The 18,426-nt window shown below is 39.6% G+C and overlaps 1 protein-coding gene across 1 annotated transcript; it reads left to right on the forward strand.

Annotated features, from left to right (window-relative positions):
• Window positions 1-1,869: 1,869 nt before the first annotated feature.
• ZNF624 (zinc finger protein 624) lies at window positions 1,870-16,426 on the forward strand. The gene is made up of 6 exons (XM_037493845.2): window positions 1,870-1,940; window positions 5,310-5,395; window positions 7,196-7,261; window positions 10,977-11,103; window positions 12,123-12,218; window positions 13,783-16,426. Exons 2-6 carry the CDS (start codon window positions 5,312-5,314, stop codon window positions 16,005-16,007), a joined length of 2,598 nt encoding a protein of 865 aa, XP_037349742.1. The 5' UTR covers window positions 1,870-1,940; window positions 5,310-5,311; the 3' UTR covers window positions 16,008-16,426.
• Window positions 16,427-18,426: the final 2,000 nt, after the last annotated feature.

Consider the following 18,426-nt stretch of genomic DNA (forward strand, 5'->3'; position numbering starts at 1 on the left):
AAAAAAAAGTATATGTAACTAACCTTTGCCTTATTTCTAAGTTTTGGATAATTTTTCTTGGCCTCCCCTTCAGCTTGTAAGTGAACTACAAAGATACTTTATTTCAGAAAAGTCTGGATTGTGGTTTGTTACTTGGCTTTATTCTGTTACATAAGCACTGTGCTATGTTAATTAACTCCTATAGGCCATTTTGTTCTGTAAGCAACTATAGGGCCATGTGAGTCTCAGCAACTACTAGGAGCAGAAAACAAATTTCTGTCTGGTGATTCATAAAGTATCTAGGGTTTCATTCTCAACAGTATCATTCTATAACAGAGCAACCCCAAGGTGAAACCGGTTGGCCTGACTGTGGGTCTTCACCTGCACACTTATAAGGGACTTTTAATAAGGCTTAACTGCAGTCAGACACAAAAAAGTTTAAATAAAGGACTTATTTACAAAAAGGGGAAATGAAGAAAGGAATAACTCAGGGAGAAAGAAGAGAGAAGTTGGTCCTACCAGTGAATGTGTCCTACCAGTTCTGTTGATCTGGAAACCCCAATAGCATGCTGAAAGCCAGCAAAAAACCAAGGACCCCCGCAAGTCCCACATGTCTGGTTATATACCAAACCTGGCTGCTTAACTCTACCTTCATTTTCCAGCAATCCTCCCTTCAGTGGTGATGACATTATGAGATTTGTAGTACTCCTTGTCTTGGCTCTCTCTGGTCTGGGGTGGTGGTGGGGTCCATAAAATCTGTATGTGGAGTTTGTTCAGGACATCCTTTACCCCCAACAATTCTATAGATTTTTTAAAAAGATTTATTCATACAAGAACTAGGGTACAGACCAGAGGTGTGGGGGGGTGAGAGGATTCACTAGAGACAGAGTGGGGAGCAGAACAGGCAGACTAAGTTTATCAGGGAGGCCCTAATAAAACTCAAGTACAACCAGGAAAAACTAAATTTTGCTCACAAAAAATTTCTGCCAGTTCATCGCTGGTGATGGTGGACTGACTCACTGATATTTTACTTGAGATTGGTGGCTCACTGTGGTAGCAGAGTAGGGAGCCGGAGGAGTAACTGCATCCATGGCAGTCGCCATTCCAGTCAAGACTAATAAACTGGAGATCAAGCACAGGTTGTGCAGTGCACATACCATACATGGGGACTCTTCTAAGATGTACATAGGCACTGGGACTGTTGGTTTAGTTGCAGAGCACCTGGGGTCTGGCCATACAGGTGACAAAGCCCCATCTCTCCTCCCTACTGGGAGATCAGAGAGACTCGTGGCTGTACACTGCAGTGAGGAGCGTGAAAAAGAGAGGTTCCCGAATTTGGGCTCTTAAGTGTGAACAATGTTTGCTCTGAAGAGTAAGGGGAGGAGAGGCAATGTAAAACTACGCACGGAACAGTCTACTGAACAAAAGGCACCCTGTGCATGGCTTTGAGGGGCATCTCCCCAGTGCACACCCTCAATCTCCCCCTCATCCCACCTCACCCCTGCAGCTTCCAACTTGTGCAGTCAGAATGCTCAGGTCACCTGGAGAGATCACAGGCCGCTAAGCAAAGGACACCCAGGCTGCTTGTGGCTGACCTCAGTGGCCAGAAGCAGCTGCTTCTCCCCTATGAAAGCAAGTTTCTCCAGAATAACTGCTGAGAAAGGGTCAGAAGTGTTGCTGGAAACTAGATCTAGCAGTCCAAGTACAAATTAGGACCATGTTTGGTTTTGGCAGGTCCCTGGACAGCCTGATAACTGCACAATACGCACCTACCCCAATGCCTGAGCCCACAAAGTAGGAAAATGTTAGGCGCTGAGGATTCTGGGCACTGTAGTTCCGACATCCCGCTGCGCAGGCGCACTGGCGTGCGTGGGGGCCGGCCATCCGAGCCAGCGCCATTGCTGGAAGCGTTCCCGCCCTGCTCTGCGAGTGCCCTCAGTTGTCCTCAGTTCGGACGCCAGGTACTCATTACCCCGGGCGCCAGGCCGGGATTCCCCTCGCCCCTCCCTCGGCTCCTGCCTCCCTGAGGCGTCCGGGGCGTGGCCGTTCCCAATGCGTCCGTGTCGCTGAGCTGACCCGCCCACCCCGAGAGGCGATTGGGCCGGGGGCTCCCGGCTGGGTGTCGGCGGTCTGCCCGGCCTCGCTGCGGGCGGTCTGCGCCCTCGCGGAGACTGCGGCCCCGGGGGTTGGGGGGCCGAGCGCCGGCCCTGGCTAGGGGTTCCACTAGGGCGCGCGGGCCGCAGACCAGACTCATCCCTCTTTCCAGCCCCGTGCCTTTGATGGAGGGAGGAGGGGAGCCCCCCAAGTGGACAGGGAGGTGCTGTTAGGGGGGCAACCCAAGTGGACAAGAAGGTGCTGTTAGGGGGGGAACCCAAGTGGACAGGGAGGTGCTGTTGTGGGGGGAGCCCAAGTGGACAGGGAGGTGCTGTTGAGGGGGAACCCAAGTGGACAGGGAGGTGCTGTTAGGCGGGGAACCCAAGTGGACAGGGAGGTGCTGTTAGGCGGGGAACCCAAGTGGACAGGGAGGTGCTGTTAGGCGGGGAACCCAAGTGGACAGGGAGGTGCTGTTAGCGGAGGAGGCAGAATTTCTGCCTTGGCTTCTGAACCTGCAGGTGAGGAACCGCCTTTGGGTAACCAAGTCAGGTTTTACTTGTCAGTTCATTTTACGGCTCTTCAAATAATCACCTTTAAAGCACGTCTCTTCTGACATGACAGTGTACCTTGCTCTGGTTGGGAAATGCTGGCCTGGCCCATCGCGCTTAATTTTCAGTGAGAGCCTGGTCTCTTCATTATTTTCAAATAACTACACTGGGTTAGGAACCACAGCAAGTGAAATTTCTCTTTGACACTCTTGCAGTGCTTGGGAAGACAGGACTGACATCTAGGGACATTATTACAGGGGGGGCAGGGAGGGGTGGAGGTTAACCTAAACATCTTCTGCGTAAGGCCAAAGGTGAAAGAAGAAACTTAAAATGTGGCTAGCCTTACCTGGTAATAACTAATTCATTTTGCTCAAGTGACTTGCCTATATTCACATTGCCATGGCCGAACATTAGAACCTAGGAGTGTGGACAAAAACTCAAGAATTTTATTCCTACACCAAACATTTAGGTATATGTAGGTCCTTATAAAGTTGTCTACTTGGAAAATACAGAACACTAGAAAGAAGAGTATAACTCACAGTGCCCAGGCAGGTCTTAGAGAACTCAGTAGGGTTTTGCTTTACTCAGTTGCAGTGTTTTTCTCTACATTTTATTTTTACACAATTGAGATCAAGGTGAATATATAGACTCAAATAGCATTGTTAATTCCGATTATAAAATAAAATAACTTTGCTTAGTAAGCATATTTGACTCTACATGGCAAATTGTCAAGAAGGTGTTTATTAATCGTTACAAATTTTAAAAGAAATGGTGATTTAGGTCATTTTTTTCTAAGATAGTAATCCTTAGTTTTTATTGAAATATAAATGCTATCAAATACAAGATATAATAAATATACATTATTAATTTTTTCAAGGCAGGTTCTCAATAGTACCTTTATTTCCCACTAACTCAGGTCATTCTTTGAAAGCTTGTTTTTTTTAAGATTTATTTTTATTTATTTATGCTTACAAAAGCTGGGGTATAGGCGAGAGGTGGGTGGGGGAGCATTCACCAGAGACAGGGCAGGGAACAGAACAGGCTGATCTACTGAAATACACCGCTGAGGGGAGCAGCAAGCTAGACAGGAGAGGTCTGCTGCACCATGTGGGTCAGCTCCCTGGCAGGGGATAGAACTTATACTGAAGTAGTTAGCTGTAGCTTGATAGCAGCAAACCCTACTGTGATTCCTTGGAAGTGAAAATAACTCAGTCATTGTTTATAGGTCTCCTTTCTGTAATTGGGGAAAATTTTTTTTTTCTTTCACTCCATTTTTATTTCCACCCTTTTAAAGCTGGACTTCTTAACTTGGGGATTAGTGTATGGACTGGTGGGGGGGGGGTGTCTTCACACACCCAGAGATAATATGCAATATCACATGTGCATGTGCCTTATTTCCATGGACAGGATCAGCTTTTCACATGGTTCCATAATACCCCAAAAGTTAAGATTTTCTGGTGTTGATGTGTCATTATTGCTAGTATTTGTTAGTATCAATTTTTATTTCAAATTATGTTTGAACAAGTGTTGATTCTGATTTTCTTTGTGGTCATGATCTTTATGGTATATGACTAATTTTAGCAAGTGCTCCACGAATACTTGAACAATATTTGAGTATTCAAGTTTCAATATATTCATATCTACTTAATTTCTCTATCTAATGTTCTTTGAATTTATAACAGCCTTGCTCTACATAATATAATTTTTATAATGTTTAAAAGGGCATGGTTAATTACTGTGTCATTTCAGGGAGCTTTTGATTGGTACAAACTGTACAATTAGAGATTAAGTTCTGCTCTGTTTATTGAGCAAAAGCTACTTAATTTGCTGATAATACTTTCCGCACAAAGTAGAATTTCTACAGAACTCAGAACTATGTCACTGTCCCTTTATGCTTAAGTTTAATATTATAGAGAAATTTATATTAACAGTCTGTACCATTTGGTATAAGGAAATACCATAAATGTGGCACCGTTTCTTGAACCAACTCCACATCAACAAGGCTACATCCTCGTTAAAGAAGGAGGTAGAAGGGCCTCCCTGGTGGCACAAGGTGTTAAGACACAGTACTATGAAGCTAGCAGCAGCCACTGCAGCACGAGTTCCATCCCCGGCCAGGCAGCTGACCCACATGGCGCAGCAGAACTCTCTTGTCTCGCCCGCTGCTCCCTTCAACAGTGTATTTCAGTCAATCTACCTGTTCAGTTCCCCACTCTGTCTCTGGTGGGTCCTCTCACCCCCAGCACCTCTGGCCTGTACCTCAGTTCTTATATGCATAAATAAATAAATCTTTTTTTTTTAATCACACAAATTGATTTAGTGGAAAAGGTGGGGCATTAGAATTAGACTGATTTGGAGTCAGAGATAGCCTTGGGTAAGTAGTTTGATTTTTCCTCATATGGAATGGGAGCATAATTCCCCCTGGGATGGTGTGAAGATCAAATGAGAAAGAATCTTGAAAGGTTCTTGTACAATGCCTTGACTGCTAGCTGTGACTACATTTAATGGTATTGAAATTAAAATTTCAGAATCCCCTGGAATAGAATCTTCCTCCTTTGCTGATCTTGGGGATTGATCTTGTGTTTTTTAGGGGAACTGTGCTCACTGATGTGTCAGGATTCCAACTTGGTGAGACTGAGATTTCTAATGCAAGACTGGTTTTCATGACTAAATATTTCTCTTTCTCAGATATGTCTTTGCAGGATTCCACTTTTTCCAGAAAGGGAAACACAGAAAAAATTGTGACTGCTATGGTTTTTTCTATTGGAACTCTGGTAAGTTGGGGTTTCTTCTGTTTTTGTCCTGCTACCTTGGTTTGAGAACATGTCTACTTTTCCTGAAGTCTTGTGACTTGATTACCTCACCTACAGCCCTCTGGTAACTGAATCAAATTGTTTGATCCATGAAAATTATGTTCATCATAGTAAAAAATTGTGATATGTAGGGAGATCCACTATACATATGAACCAAATTTCAAGGCACATAAGCTTTCAGTAAATATCTGGGCAGTCTTTAAATATGATAGGCAGTGAGAGAAATTTACTTTTGATGCTAAATTGTGTTGTATTGTTCCCAGGAAATTTCAGTTACATATAGGATAATAGAATGAAATTTTTTCAATTGGGAAGGGAAATTTTATTTGGGAGAAAATATATGTATACATGCACAAACAATTCATAGGGACTATTCTCCTTGTGCACCTCTCAGTAATCTTCTGTTTTCTACCCATTAAGATGTAATCAATATTAATAGATGACATGGAGAGAAAGAAAATGTCTCAAGACACAGTGCTTGGCTGTAGGGAGCTTACCATCTCAGGTATACATATGAAATAGTTACATTATTTATTTAGGTGAATGATGATTTCTTAGTAGTATGATAGACATGATGAGTGCTATGAAGATAAGAAATAGGACATTAATATAGGCTAAATTGGTTATGGAAACCTCACGGGAATAGATTTAAGCAGTACCCAATTACAAGTGATTTGTATTTATGAAGTTACTTCAGGTCAGAAAGGGGTTTAAGAGCAAGACTCTAAGGAAGCACACAGTGGGTAAACTAGTGATTCAGGCTGAAAGTGATGACACTTAGCTGTATATATCTATGTGTGTGGGTATGTGAAGGAGATTGGTATTAATGTGATAAAAGATTTGTTTCAGCAATGACTTTTTGAAATAGATTCAGAAGTAATGCCACCAAATGCAATTTGTCATAGTAATGATAGTAATGATTGGTTATAACCTATAGTGATCAGAATACATAGCACGTAAATAATGGCTAAAAAAGAAAGATCAATAAATATCAAAATATTGCACATTTTCAATAGACCCAACGTATTTGACTAATATTGACCTAATTATACCCATCCCTAATTATCAGAAGTTGAAAGTCACATCATTGTTAACTTTCAGGAAGTTGAATATTTGTATTTTTATTTTAAAATAAGAACTTGGGAGGGGAGAAAATTATCCTTGAAATTTAGGTAACACTTTTCTCAATGAAATTTAAATAAACAATATCATTACCTATCATTGTTTTTAATGGCACAAAATCTAAACTTAAGTACTACTAGAAGGTGTAGTAAAATTTCATTTATAAAATCAGGTCCTTTGGGGTTATAGTTTCTAAGGTTAGAAGAAAACAATGTTTTGAGAGATTACTGAAATGTTTCTTAAGTGGTCAGTGAAACTTGCCCGCCCTCCGACACTAATTATTTTTCAATTGTAAAAACGGATGATTTCTGAGAAATGGATTTCATCCCCCTATATAAAAGGAGAAATATGTAGTACCCAAAGAGGCCCCTTTGTAAGTTTATTCTTATTTTAATAGGTTCTTTATTAAAAACCTCCATTACACATAATGCAGTTATATCTTTCTCATGCTCGTATGTGTCTCAAATAAGGCAAAAGAAGATGATGATGGGCTGTTACTATGGTACCTAAATTTCAGCCATAACTAAAAAGTGAAAGGGGTCAACTCATACACACCCTATCCACAGTGGACTAGTGTGGTGCTTGCTGAGAGTCTGTTGTCAATATAGGCAGCCTATCTCTTATCCTTTATCTCCTCAGAGTCCTGAAGTTTCCCAGCCAGACAAACATCTTCACCTTCAGGGAGAAGAACCAAAATTGGCAAAGGTAATACCTAGAATTATATGTAAGGAAATAAAGAAAAAGGCCCTCTTTTACTGCCACTATGTCTTAATGTTCCCAGTTCATTGCAAGTACACAATTAATACCCTCTCTGCTTGCTATATGCAGTAAGCTCAGGGCTGGTAGCATCAATCTCACATTTCATTTCTCTCAGTTCTTAGTGGGAAAAGTAAACAAAACTTTCTAAGTTCATTGTAATTTGTGTTACATGTGAAATGATTAATAATAAATTTTATGAAATTATCTCCCAGCCATATTTTATTATTAGCAGAATTATATAAAACATGTCTTGGGATTCCCCTGGTGGCACAGCGGTTGAGCGCTGGGCTGCGAAGCTGCCTGCAGCCTCTGCAGCGCTGGTTCGATCCCCAGCTGCCGGCGAGGGTCCCACATGGTGCAGGAGAGCCTGCCACGCCCGCTGCTCCCCTCAGCAGTGTATTTCCTCAGTCTGCCTGTTCTGCTCCCCGCTCTGGCTCTGGTGAATTCTCTCACCCTCCCGCACTTCTGACTGTACCCAGTGCTTGTATAAATAAATCTTAAAAAAAAAAAAAAAAGTGTCTCACAAACTTTGAGGTCCAAATAAAGAGGTTTAATCAATTTGACAAGTATTTATCTCTATGGCGGAAAACTTTCCCAGAGGATGTTTCTCCTGAGAGAGAACAAATCTTAACCAAATATGCTCTAACTTGAGACCTTTGCTTAATTAGTCAGCTACTCAGGTCTTTTAGTGTACTATATCATGGAGTAGGATGAATTTGAGTTTGAATTCTGGAGTCAAACTGCCTAAAGTTGAACCTCGAGTTTGCCACTTCTGTAAAAACTTGGGCACGTAAACTCTTCATGCATCACTTTCTTTTTCATAGATTAGCAACTTTCTTACTGTGAGATGTCAATCAATTATTATATAAAAGCCCTTTAGAGCAGTACCGGACAAATAATGTGCACTATACTTAGACAGAAATAGAAAGAGTGGTTTGATGAATCCCCTTGCATCTATTGCCCATCTTCAACCATTCACTTATTCTGAAGCAAATACATTACATAATTTCATCTACAAATATTTCATTATGTATCTATAACAGATTTTTTAAATGTTAAATATGTTAGTGATTCCAGCAAAAAAAAAAAAATAGCTTTAATGTTATCAAATATCGAGATGGTGTTTGTTTTCCCAGTTGATTTATATATTACGATTAGTTAATTGTGCCTGTTAGGTTTTTTTGTTTTTTTCTTATTAAAGATGTATTTATTTATACAAGAACTGGGGTACAGGTCAGAGGCACGGGAGGGTGAGAGAATTCACCAGAGAAAGCAGGGAGCAGAACAGGCAGACGGACCAAAGACACTGCTGAGGGAGCAGCGGGCGAGGCAGGAGAGGTCTGTCACGCCATCTGGGTTTCTCCCTGGATGGCTGGGAATCGCACCCGCGCTGCAGAGGCTGCGGACAGCTTCACAGTGCAGCATTCAACCCACTGCGCCACTAGGGAGGGCCTGGCCTGTTAGGTTTTAATCTAGTCATTTCCTCCTCCCTATTTTCCCCCTTGAAAACACCAGATCATTTGCACTTCAGTGTGTTATCCAGTACAGTAGCCATATGTGGCAGTTAAGCACCTAAAATATGACTGTCCAAATTTAGATATAAATTAATAAGTGTAAATATATAAAATATACATCTTATTCCAAAGATTTTCTCAAAAAAAACTGTGAAGTATCATTAATTTTCATTATATATTGAAGTTACATTATTTTGTATATATTTAGACTAAATAAAATATATTAAAATTAATTTCACAAGTTTTTACTTAATGTGGCTTCTGTGTAACTTAAAATTACATATATGACTTGCATTTTATTTCTATTGGACATATTTTATTTTTATACAATATGGATTTTCTTGATCATATTCCCATGAAGTTATTTTTTTTAAAGATTTATTTATTTATACATACAAGAACGGGGTTATAGGCCAGAGGTGTGGTGGGGGGAGGTGAGAGGATTCACCAGAGACAGAGTGGGGAGCAGAAAAGGCAGATTGACTGAAGTACACTACTGAGGGAAGCAGTGGGCAAGTCAGGAGAGGTCTGCTGTGACATGTGAGTTGCTCCCTAACCGGCCGGGGATGGAATTCGTGCTGCAGAGGCTGAGGATAGCTTCACAGGTTGTGTCTTAACCCCTTGCGCCACCAGGGAGGCCCAGATTTTGCTTTTTTAAAAATGTTTTTGGTGGGCCTCCTTGGTGGCGTAGGGGTTAGAGTCTCAGCCCTATCAAGCTGTCACCAGCCACTGCAGCACAAGTTCTATCCCCAGCCAGGTAGCTGACCTGCTTGGCACAGCAGACCTCTCCTGCCTCGCCCACTGCTCCCCTCAGCAGTGTATTTCAGTAGATCCACCTATCTACTCCCTACTCTGTCTCTAGTGAATTCTTTTACCCCCCACACTTCTGGCCTACACCCCAGTTCTTGTTTGCATAAATAAATAAAAATAAATCCTTAAAAAAATTGTGGTTTTAACAAATGTTGGCGAGGGTGTGGAGAAAAAGGAACTCTTCTGCACTGTTGGTGGGAGTGCAAACTGGTCCAACCACTGTGGAGAGCTGTGTGGAGATTTCTGGACCTACTAAACATAGAGCTTCCATATGATCCAGCAATTCCACTCCTAGGTATTTACCCAAAGGACACAGAAACATCAATTCCAAAGAACACCTGCACCCCTATGTTTATAGCAGCACTGTTTACAATAGCTAAGCTTTGGAAACAACCCAAATGCCCAAAAATAGATGACTGGATCAAGAAGATGTGGTACATATATACCATGGAATATTACTCAGCATTCAAAAAAGATAAACACATGCAATTTGCAGCAACATGGATGGCACTGGAAGGGATCATGCTCAGCGAAATAAGCCAAAAAGAAAAAGAAAAATACCAGATGGTCTCACTCATAGCAGGAATCTAGAAAACTTAAATAAGGGACCAGGAAAACGAGTAACTATAAGAAAGTGAAAATCAAAATCAACAAAAAACTACGAACCAGAGACACTTTTAGGGGGGCGGGGGTGGGAGGGGAGGGATTGGGGTCAGAATGGGGGGGGCTGCAATTGTATGGGGAATATAAAAATAAAATTTATTATTAAAAAAAATAAATAAATAAATAAATAAAAATCTCATTACCAAAAAAAAAAAAAAAAAAAAAACTTGTGGTTTTAAGTTCACATCACTGGAGAGATTCCTACAGCCTGTAAGGGTTGAACTGGTTGATTTCCATAGTCAATTGCTGATTCCGACTTCTGGAGTTCTTTCCAAGTTTTTTTTTTTTTTTAATTTTTTTTTAATAGAGGCATGTTTTTCTTTCTTTATTTGTTTGTTTTGTTTGTTTATACATGCACTGGGTACAGTCAGAAGCGCAGGAGGGTGAGAGAATTCACCAGAGCCAGAGCGGGAGGCAGAGCAGGCAGAAGGACCGAAGTACACTGCAGAGGGGAGCAGCGGGCGGCAGGAGAGGTCTGCATGCCATGTGGGACCCTCCTCCGGTGGCCGGGGAGCAGCTGGGGATCGAACTGGTGCCTCAGAGGCCGCGGGCAGCTTCGCAACCCAGAGCTCAACCGCTGTGCCACCTGGGAGGCCCTCTTTCCAAGTTTTATATGTCTTATTTTGCCTAACAGCTCTATAGTCCCTGGGTGATTTACAGTGTATTTATTTTAGGAATCAGTGACATTTAAAGATGTGGCTATAGACTTCACACTGGAAGAATGGCTGTTGATGGACCCTAAACAGAGGAACCTGCACAAAGATGTGATGCTAGAGAATTATAGGAATCTTGTTTCCCTGGGTAAGATAACTTCTGTGTTCATATCTGCCCATTTGACCAGGTTTGCTGAAGATACAGTGCCTTTAAAGTACTTAACTGAAATTTGGATTAGAATTTAGGCATTATAATCTTACAGTCTTTCTTTTTTTTTTAAAGATTTATATACTTATACATACAAGAACTGGGGTACAGGCCAGAGTTTTGGGGAGTGAGAGGATGCACCAGAGATAGAATAGGGAACAGAACAGGCAGATCGACTGAAATACACTGAGGGGAGCAGCGGATGAGTCAGGAGAGGTCTGCTGTGCCATGTGGGTTACCTCCCTGGCGGGAGATTGAACTTGTGCTTTATTGGCTGTGGTGAGCTTCATAGGTTGCGTCTTAACCCCTTGCACCACCAGGGAGGCCCCTAATCTTAGTCTTAAGGGCATATTGTTGGGAGTTGTACTATTCCTTGCTCTTAACTAAATCTGCCCATTGTAGAGTAAGAAATAGATATTTCTTGGAATTTCAGAGATTGTTGACAGTCCCCTCAAATTTGGGACTAAATATCCTCATTCTTCCATAAACAGGAATCATAAGTATGTCTAGAAAGGAACAGATGTCTTCCTGTTCTTTCTGGCTTTCTAAACTCATATTATTCCCAAGATCTATGTTATTCCAGCAAACCTGGGGTCATAGTGTTGAGCTTCTCTAGGTTACCTTTGTAATTCTCTGTAACACCACTATACAATAGGATGTTGTGCTGTGTGCTATATCTGTATTGTCCAATATGGCAGGCACTAGCACTGGTTGCTATTGGGCACTTGAAATCTGGCTAGTCAAACTGAAGAACTGAATTTTCAATTTTATGTCATTTTAATTTAAATTCAAATTGAGTAACTGTAAGTGGCTACAGGTGTTCATATTGAACAGCACATCTCTAGAACATCTTACTTATAATAACCACACTGCACAGGAAATTAAGAACTGAAATTGAATGTGGACATAAGTAATACTCATAGACACAATCAAATCCTATTCATTTCTCTGTGCAACAGGGCTTGCAGTTTCCAAACCAGACATGATATCTCATTTGGAGGATGGAAAAGGACCATGGGTGATAATGAGAGAAATTTCAAGAACGCCCTATCCTGGTGAGTTAATAAGCACCAGGAGGATGGGTTTTATTTTACATGATAGGTAATATATAGCGCAAAAAAAAAAAATGAGAAATCTTTTAAAGTTTCACAGAATGGCTATAGATTTGTCTGTTTCTTATTTTAGTTCCATTCACTTTTGCCTATGTATATTGAAACTGTGTTATTACATCAATATAAAGTTAGAAGTGTTATAGCTTTTTGGTAAATTGAGCCTTTAATCATTATGAAATATCTTCTTTATTTCTGTGTGTGGTTTTTGCCTTTAAGTCTTATTTTGTCTGATATTAATATTATGGCATCATCATTTTGGTTATTGTTTATATGATATTCACTGTCACCTTTTACATAGTCTTACATTTTATATTTCTCTTTCAAGTAGCATACTACTAGATTTTTGTTTTAATTCATGTAATAGTCTTTTATCTTTTGGAGTATTTAGTATGCCTATAGTATCATTTCATAATGTATAAATATGCCATCTGGGTGTGTCTTGCCAGTTCTATATTATTTTTCTCCCTAGTCATGCCATCCTTTAAATTCGTTTTTCTATTTCCCTAATTGCTTGGTAATTAAATATTTTAAAATTATTTCTGTATTGGTTAGCGTTAATGCATGCATCCTTGATCTAGCAGTTTAATATAAATTACCCCCCTCCTTCCAAAAAAACACAAGGATCTTAGAACAGTTTATTCCATTTAATCACCTTTATTCTTGAATTATGGATTTTAATTCTGCATGTCAATATCATAAGACATCATTGTGAATGTTATGTGCAGTCAGTATTAATTTAGATCTACCTGATTTTTTTTTTACTCTTCCCTTTCTCTTCATTGCTTTTTTGCCTTCAAACCCATATTTATTTAACTTGCTCTCCATCTTTTTTTAAGTAAGTACCATTATTTTACATCCTTGTTCATTTTTTGACAGTATGGAATTTCATCCCTCAGGTATGTACACAGTAGCTCTTCCACCACCAAAAGACCCATAGTCCCCCACCATAGTTCATTAGGCTCTCCTCTCTCCCTCAGCCTCTCCACTTCTCTCCTCCCCTCTACTCATGGATGTCTCAGATCTATGATCAGCTTTCAAGTGTTTTCTTCCATAAAATTTCTGTAAAAGGGAACATACAACCACTTGTAAAGCAACTCTGACATGGAAATTTGATAAATCCCTCCACACAAAAAAAGCTGTTCAACAAAAAAAAAAAAAAAAAATGAGACTAAATATAGAGAAAATATGGTTAGGGACAAATATCTGATTTGTGAAGTAAATTATAAGCAAGGAAGTAGTCACAATTTATGAAGAATACTCACTAAAGATGACTCCAAAAGGAATGAGAAAAGAAATATTTGAGAAACTTAGATTCTAGAAGGGCTATAAAAAAACTCCTTGACTTTACTACTTAGGTTCTTTGCTGAAACAGCATCTCTTACTGCCTTCTTCTTGAACCAATTTTCAAGCAGTTAAAAACCGTTATTGGCCCCTTTCTCTTTTTTTAGTAAGATCGCCCCAACTTGGGAAATTGAAGTATTTGATTTTTTTTCCTTTTCCCCACCAGAGTTGGACACCAAATCTGGAACCAAGAATGCTATACCAACAGAGGTTATTTCTACAGAAGATTTACCACAGAAACCCATAATTGAGAAACTCACAGGGAATGGCCTATGGGATTCCAGAATGGGAGGATTATGGAAATGGAATGACAGAATAGTAAGATTGCAAAATAGTCAGGAGAGTCAATTAAGTCAAAGAATAATAACACAAAAGAAAATTTCCACTGGTCAAAGAGGCCTTAGATTTGGATCTATTCTTTTCCCAGAACCAGGAGTTATCACAGAAGAAGTCCACAGTATATGTCAAACACATGAAGGAAATTACAGAGATAATTTAGATTTTATTACAAAGATCCATTTGGGGAAGAAAATTTGTACTGATAAAGATGGCAGCAAAACCGTAAGGCCTACTTTAGAACTTACCTTAGGGGAAAAAAACAATAATAAAGACAAACCCTTTAAATGTAGTACATGTGAAAAGACCTTTCGTTATAGATCATTACTCATTCAACATCAGAGAACTCACACTAAAGAAAAGCCTTATGAATGTAGTGAATGTGGGAAAATGTTCAGCCAGCCTTCGTATCTCAGTCAACATAAAAAAATCCACACTGGAGAAAAACCCTACAAATGTAATGAATGTGGAAAGGCCTTTATTGCTTCTTCATCACTTATGGTACATCAGCGAATTCATACTAAGGAGAAGCCTTATCAATGCAATGTCTGTGGGAAATCTTTTAGCCAATGTGCCCGCCTTAATCAGCACCAGAGAATTCAAACTGGAGAGAAGCCCTACAAATGTAGTGAATGCGGCAAAGCTTTTAGTGATAAATCAAAACTTGCAAGACATCAGGAAACTCATAATGGAGAGAAGCCCTATAAATGTAATGACTGTGGGAAAGCCTTTAGGAATAAATCATATCTTAGTGTACATCAGAAAACCCATACTGAAGAGAAACCATATAAATGTAATGAATGTGGGAAATCCTTCAAGAATACCACAATTTTTAATGTTCATCAGAGAATTCATACTGGAGAGAAACCCTTCAGATGTAATGAGTGTGGAAAAGCATATAGAAGTAATTCAAGCCTTATTGTTCATATAAGAACTCATACTGGGGAAAAACCCTATGAATGTAATGAGTGTGGGAAAGCATTCAATCGTATAGCAAATTTCACAGAACATCAGAGGATTCATACAGGAGAGAAACCCTATAAGTGTAACGAATGTGGGAAAGCATTCATTAATTATTCATGCCTTACCGTACACCACAGAATGCATACAGGAGAGAAACCTTATAAATGTAATGAGTGTGGAAAGGCCTTCATGCGCTCTTCATCTCTAATTATACATCAGCGAATTCACACTGAGGAGAAACCTTACCTATGTAATGAATGTGGAGAATCTTTCAGAATAAAATCACACCTAACTGTACATCAAAGAATTCACACTGGGGAGAAACCATATAAATGCACTGACTGTGAAAGGGCTTTTACAAAAATGGTAAATCTCAAGGAACATCAGAAAATTCATACTGGAGTAAAGCCCTATAAATGCTGTGATTGTGGAAAATCCTTCAGGACTAAGTCATACCTTATTGTACACCAAAGGACCCATACTGGAGAAAAACCCTATAAATGTAATGAATGTGAGAAAGCTTTCACAAATACATCACAGCTTACTGTGCATCAAAGAAGGCATACTGGAGAAAAACCCTATAAATGTAATGAATGTGGGAAAGTTTTCACAAGTAACTCAGGCTTTAATACTCATCAGAGGACACATACTGGAGAGAAACCATTTAAATGTAATGACTGTGGGAAAGCATTTAGCCAGATGGTACATGTCACAGAACATCAGAAAATTCATAGTGGAGAGAAACCATACAAATGTGATGTCTGCGGAAAAGCCTTCAGGAGGGGTTCATATCTTACAGTACACTGGAGAACACATACTGGTGAAAAACCCTATGCATGTAAGGAATGTGGCAAAGGTTGTATTACCCTATCACAGCTAACTCTCCATCAAAGAATTCATACTGGGGAGAGGCCCTATAAATGTGAAGAATGTGGAAAAGCCTTTAGGACTAATTCAGACTTTACTGTACATCTGAGGATGCATACGGGAGAAAAACCATATAAATGTAGTGAATGTGGAAAAGCCTTTCGAAGTAGCTCAAGCCTTATTGTACATCAAAGAATACATCAGAGAGAAACTCAGCTAATATAAAAAGCGATAAATCATCCAGATATTAAGTCCACAAGAAGATCTTATAAACTGTATATTTTATGGGGAAACATTCAGGAACCATTTGCCAAGAAATACACACTGAGGAGACACACTATAAACATATTAATATGGAAGAGCACTTAACCATATTAAAAGTTATAAGAAATTTCCCAAGAGAAAAAATTAAACAAAAGCTTTCATCCAGATTTCATAGTGTTTTTATCTAACAATTATCTTCAGTGATTTGCCTATATATATTTCTGCCTATTTTTCTATTGATTTGTCTATCCTATATGTCTGGAGGTACTCTTCATGTATTTTAGATATTCTTTGTCATGTATGTTGCAAGTGTTTTTTAATTTAGCATTTTTGTCTTTATACTTTTTTGTATAGTAAAATGTTACCACATATTTTTACAGTAAAATATATCTTTTCCTTTTTTAAATTCTTGATTTGCTATTTATTCAAAAGGGTTTCTTTAATCCCTAGATTATAAAAGTCTCCAGGTTTGTTTCTAAGATTTCAATAACTTAATTTTTTGCATTGAAGTCTTAAATCCATATGGATTGGATGACCTTTCAATATGTCAATAACCTATTAAAATACTGTGAACCTAAATGATATTTAGGAAGATGGAAATTAAAACAACCAGTGAGATGTCACTTACACTTCAAGGATTTGGCAAAAATTAAGAGAGATGCTGTCCTCCCCAGTGATGCAGTGGGTTAGCACAGCTCTGTGAAGCTGTCACCAGCCTCTGCAGCACTGGTTCGATTCCTGGCCTGCCAGGGAGCTACCCACATGGCATGGCAGACCTCTCCTGTCTCACCCACTACTCCCCTCAGCAGTGTTTTTGGTCCATCTGCCTGTTCTGCTCCCGGCTCTGTCTCTGGTGAATCCTTTCACCCTCCGGTGCCTCTGGCCTATACCCCAGCTCTTGTATAAATTTAAAAAAAAAGTATGGAAGAATATATATTAGACATAATATTGGCTAACTTGAAGGGAGGGAAAAAAGGAAAATGGAGGGAATAAGAGGCATAGAGACTGGGGGAAAAGAAAAATGTAGTTGCAGCACATATGGTATAAAGCTCTATATGTAAGACTATGTGTTTGTGTGAACTTATGAGAGCCATGAATGAAGGGATAGTCTACACAAAGTTAATGATGGTTGTTTCAGGGTTGCCAGAATAGATGATGTTTCTTTAGCTGCTTTTCTGTATTTTTAAGTTTTTGTTTCTAATATTTATATAAATGGGGGGGGGGAAAGCTGTTTCTTGTGAAGCTAATTGTATTAACCACTTGTTATGTACCAGCAGTTGACTTAGGTGCTGGATATACATTAGTGGGACAGGTGTGGTCATAGATCTAAGAGCAGGGGAATTCATTCTGATGATGCCTTGATTCAAAAGAAGTTACCAGCACCTCACGCCACCTCACTATCCTCTGAGTTTCATTTTGTGAAGGTAATAGAAATTTCAAGTCATTAAAAAGCATCCAAGAATATGTGGACATTATGTCCAGGCTATCAACCAGAAGACTGTAAGACTCAGAATTTCCACTTTCAACATAACATCAGAGGATAGGTCACAATGGTGAAAAGGTCTGCACACAGTATCAAAGAACATTGCATGATGGTGTGTAGAAAGGGGAAACAAGCAGGGACTCCTAAGTTCATAAATGAAGGCTTGGAATTTCTGGGAATACTAAGAATCCTGGAGTCAGATTGGGAACCCAGGTACCTAGAGGCCCTAACAGAGTATGGATGGACCTGATACCCAAAAAAAGGTCAAGGCATCAAGAGCTGTGCTTCACTGGAGGGTGAGAGAAAATCAAGTATCTCCCACAATTTTAGGGTAAATACCTAATATTAAGAAGATGCTAGATAAATGATATAAATTATCTCCCATTGTAAATGATTTGTTGTGGTTTAAATAACCACATCTCAGAAAATTTTAATTATGAAATTTATTAACTATTGCCAATAGGCCTACCGTTGGATGGATATGCCATTTTCTGATTGGAAAGCTTGAGGGTTAGACCCTGAAATACTACCATTAAGAAACTCTGCAAACAGTTGACATGACTTGATGCCTACTCTTAGCTATATCTTTCTACTTCCTAACTCTCGCCACATACAAGCCCCACCTCCCATCCCTTTGTTAAGAGTCAAAAAAACTAATATTTTAAAAAATATTGTACAATAGAGAAAAGAGAAAGAATATAGTCAAAACAGTTTCCAATTAAACATCCAAAGCTATCCATGCCCAGAAAAACAGGGTTGACCCAAAGCAGGGCCACTGAACCTCAAGAGTTTGCCACAAGTCTAAGGCACTTTCTGGTGGGGACCCATAGGAAAGGGGCGAAAAGGGCCAGGCAAGTCTGGAAGGAAAAGAGCAAAATCAACCCAAGTCTCCCCAGG

Source organism: Talpa occidentalis, unplaced genomic scaffold (genome assembly GCF_014898055.3).
Source record: "Talpa occidentalis isolate TD23 unplaced genomic scaffold, MPIMG_talOcc4v2.1 talOcc4.7, whole genome shotgun sequence".
Lineage (NCBI taxonomy): Eukaryota > Metazoa > Chordata > Mammalia > Eulipotyphla > Talpidae > Talpa > Talpa occidentalis.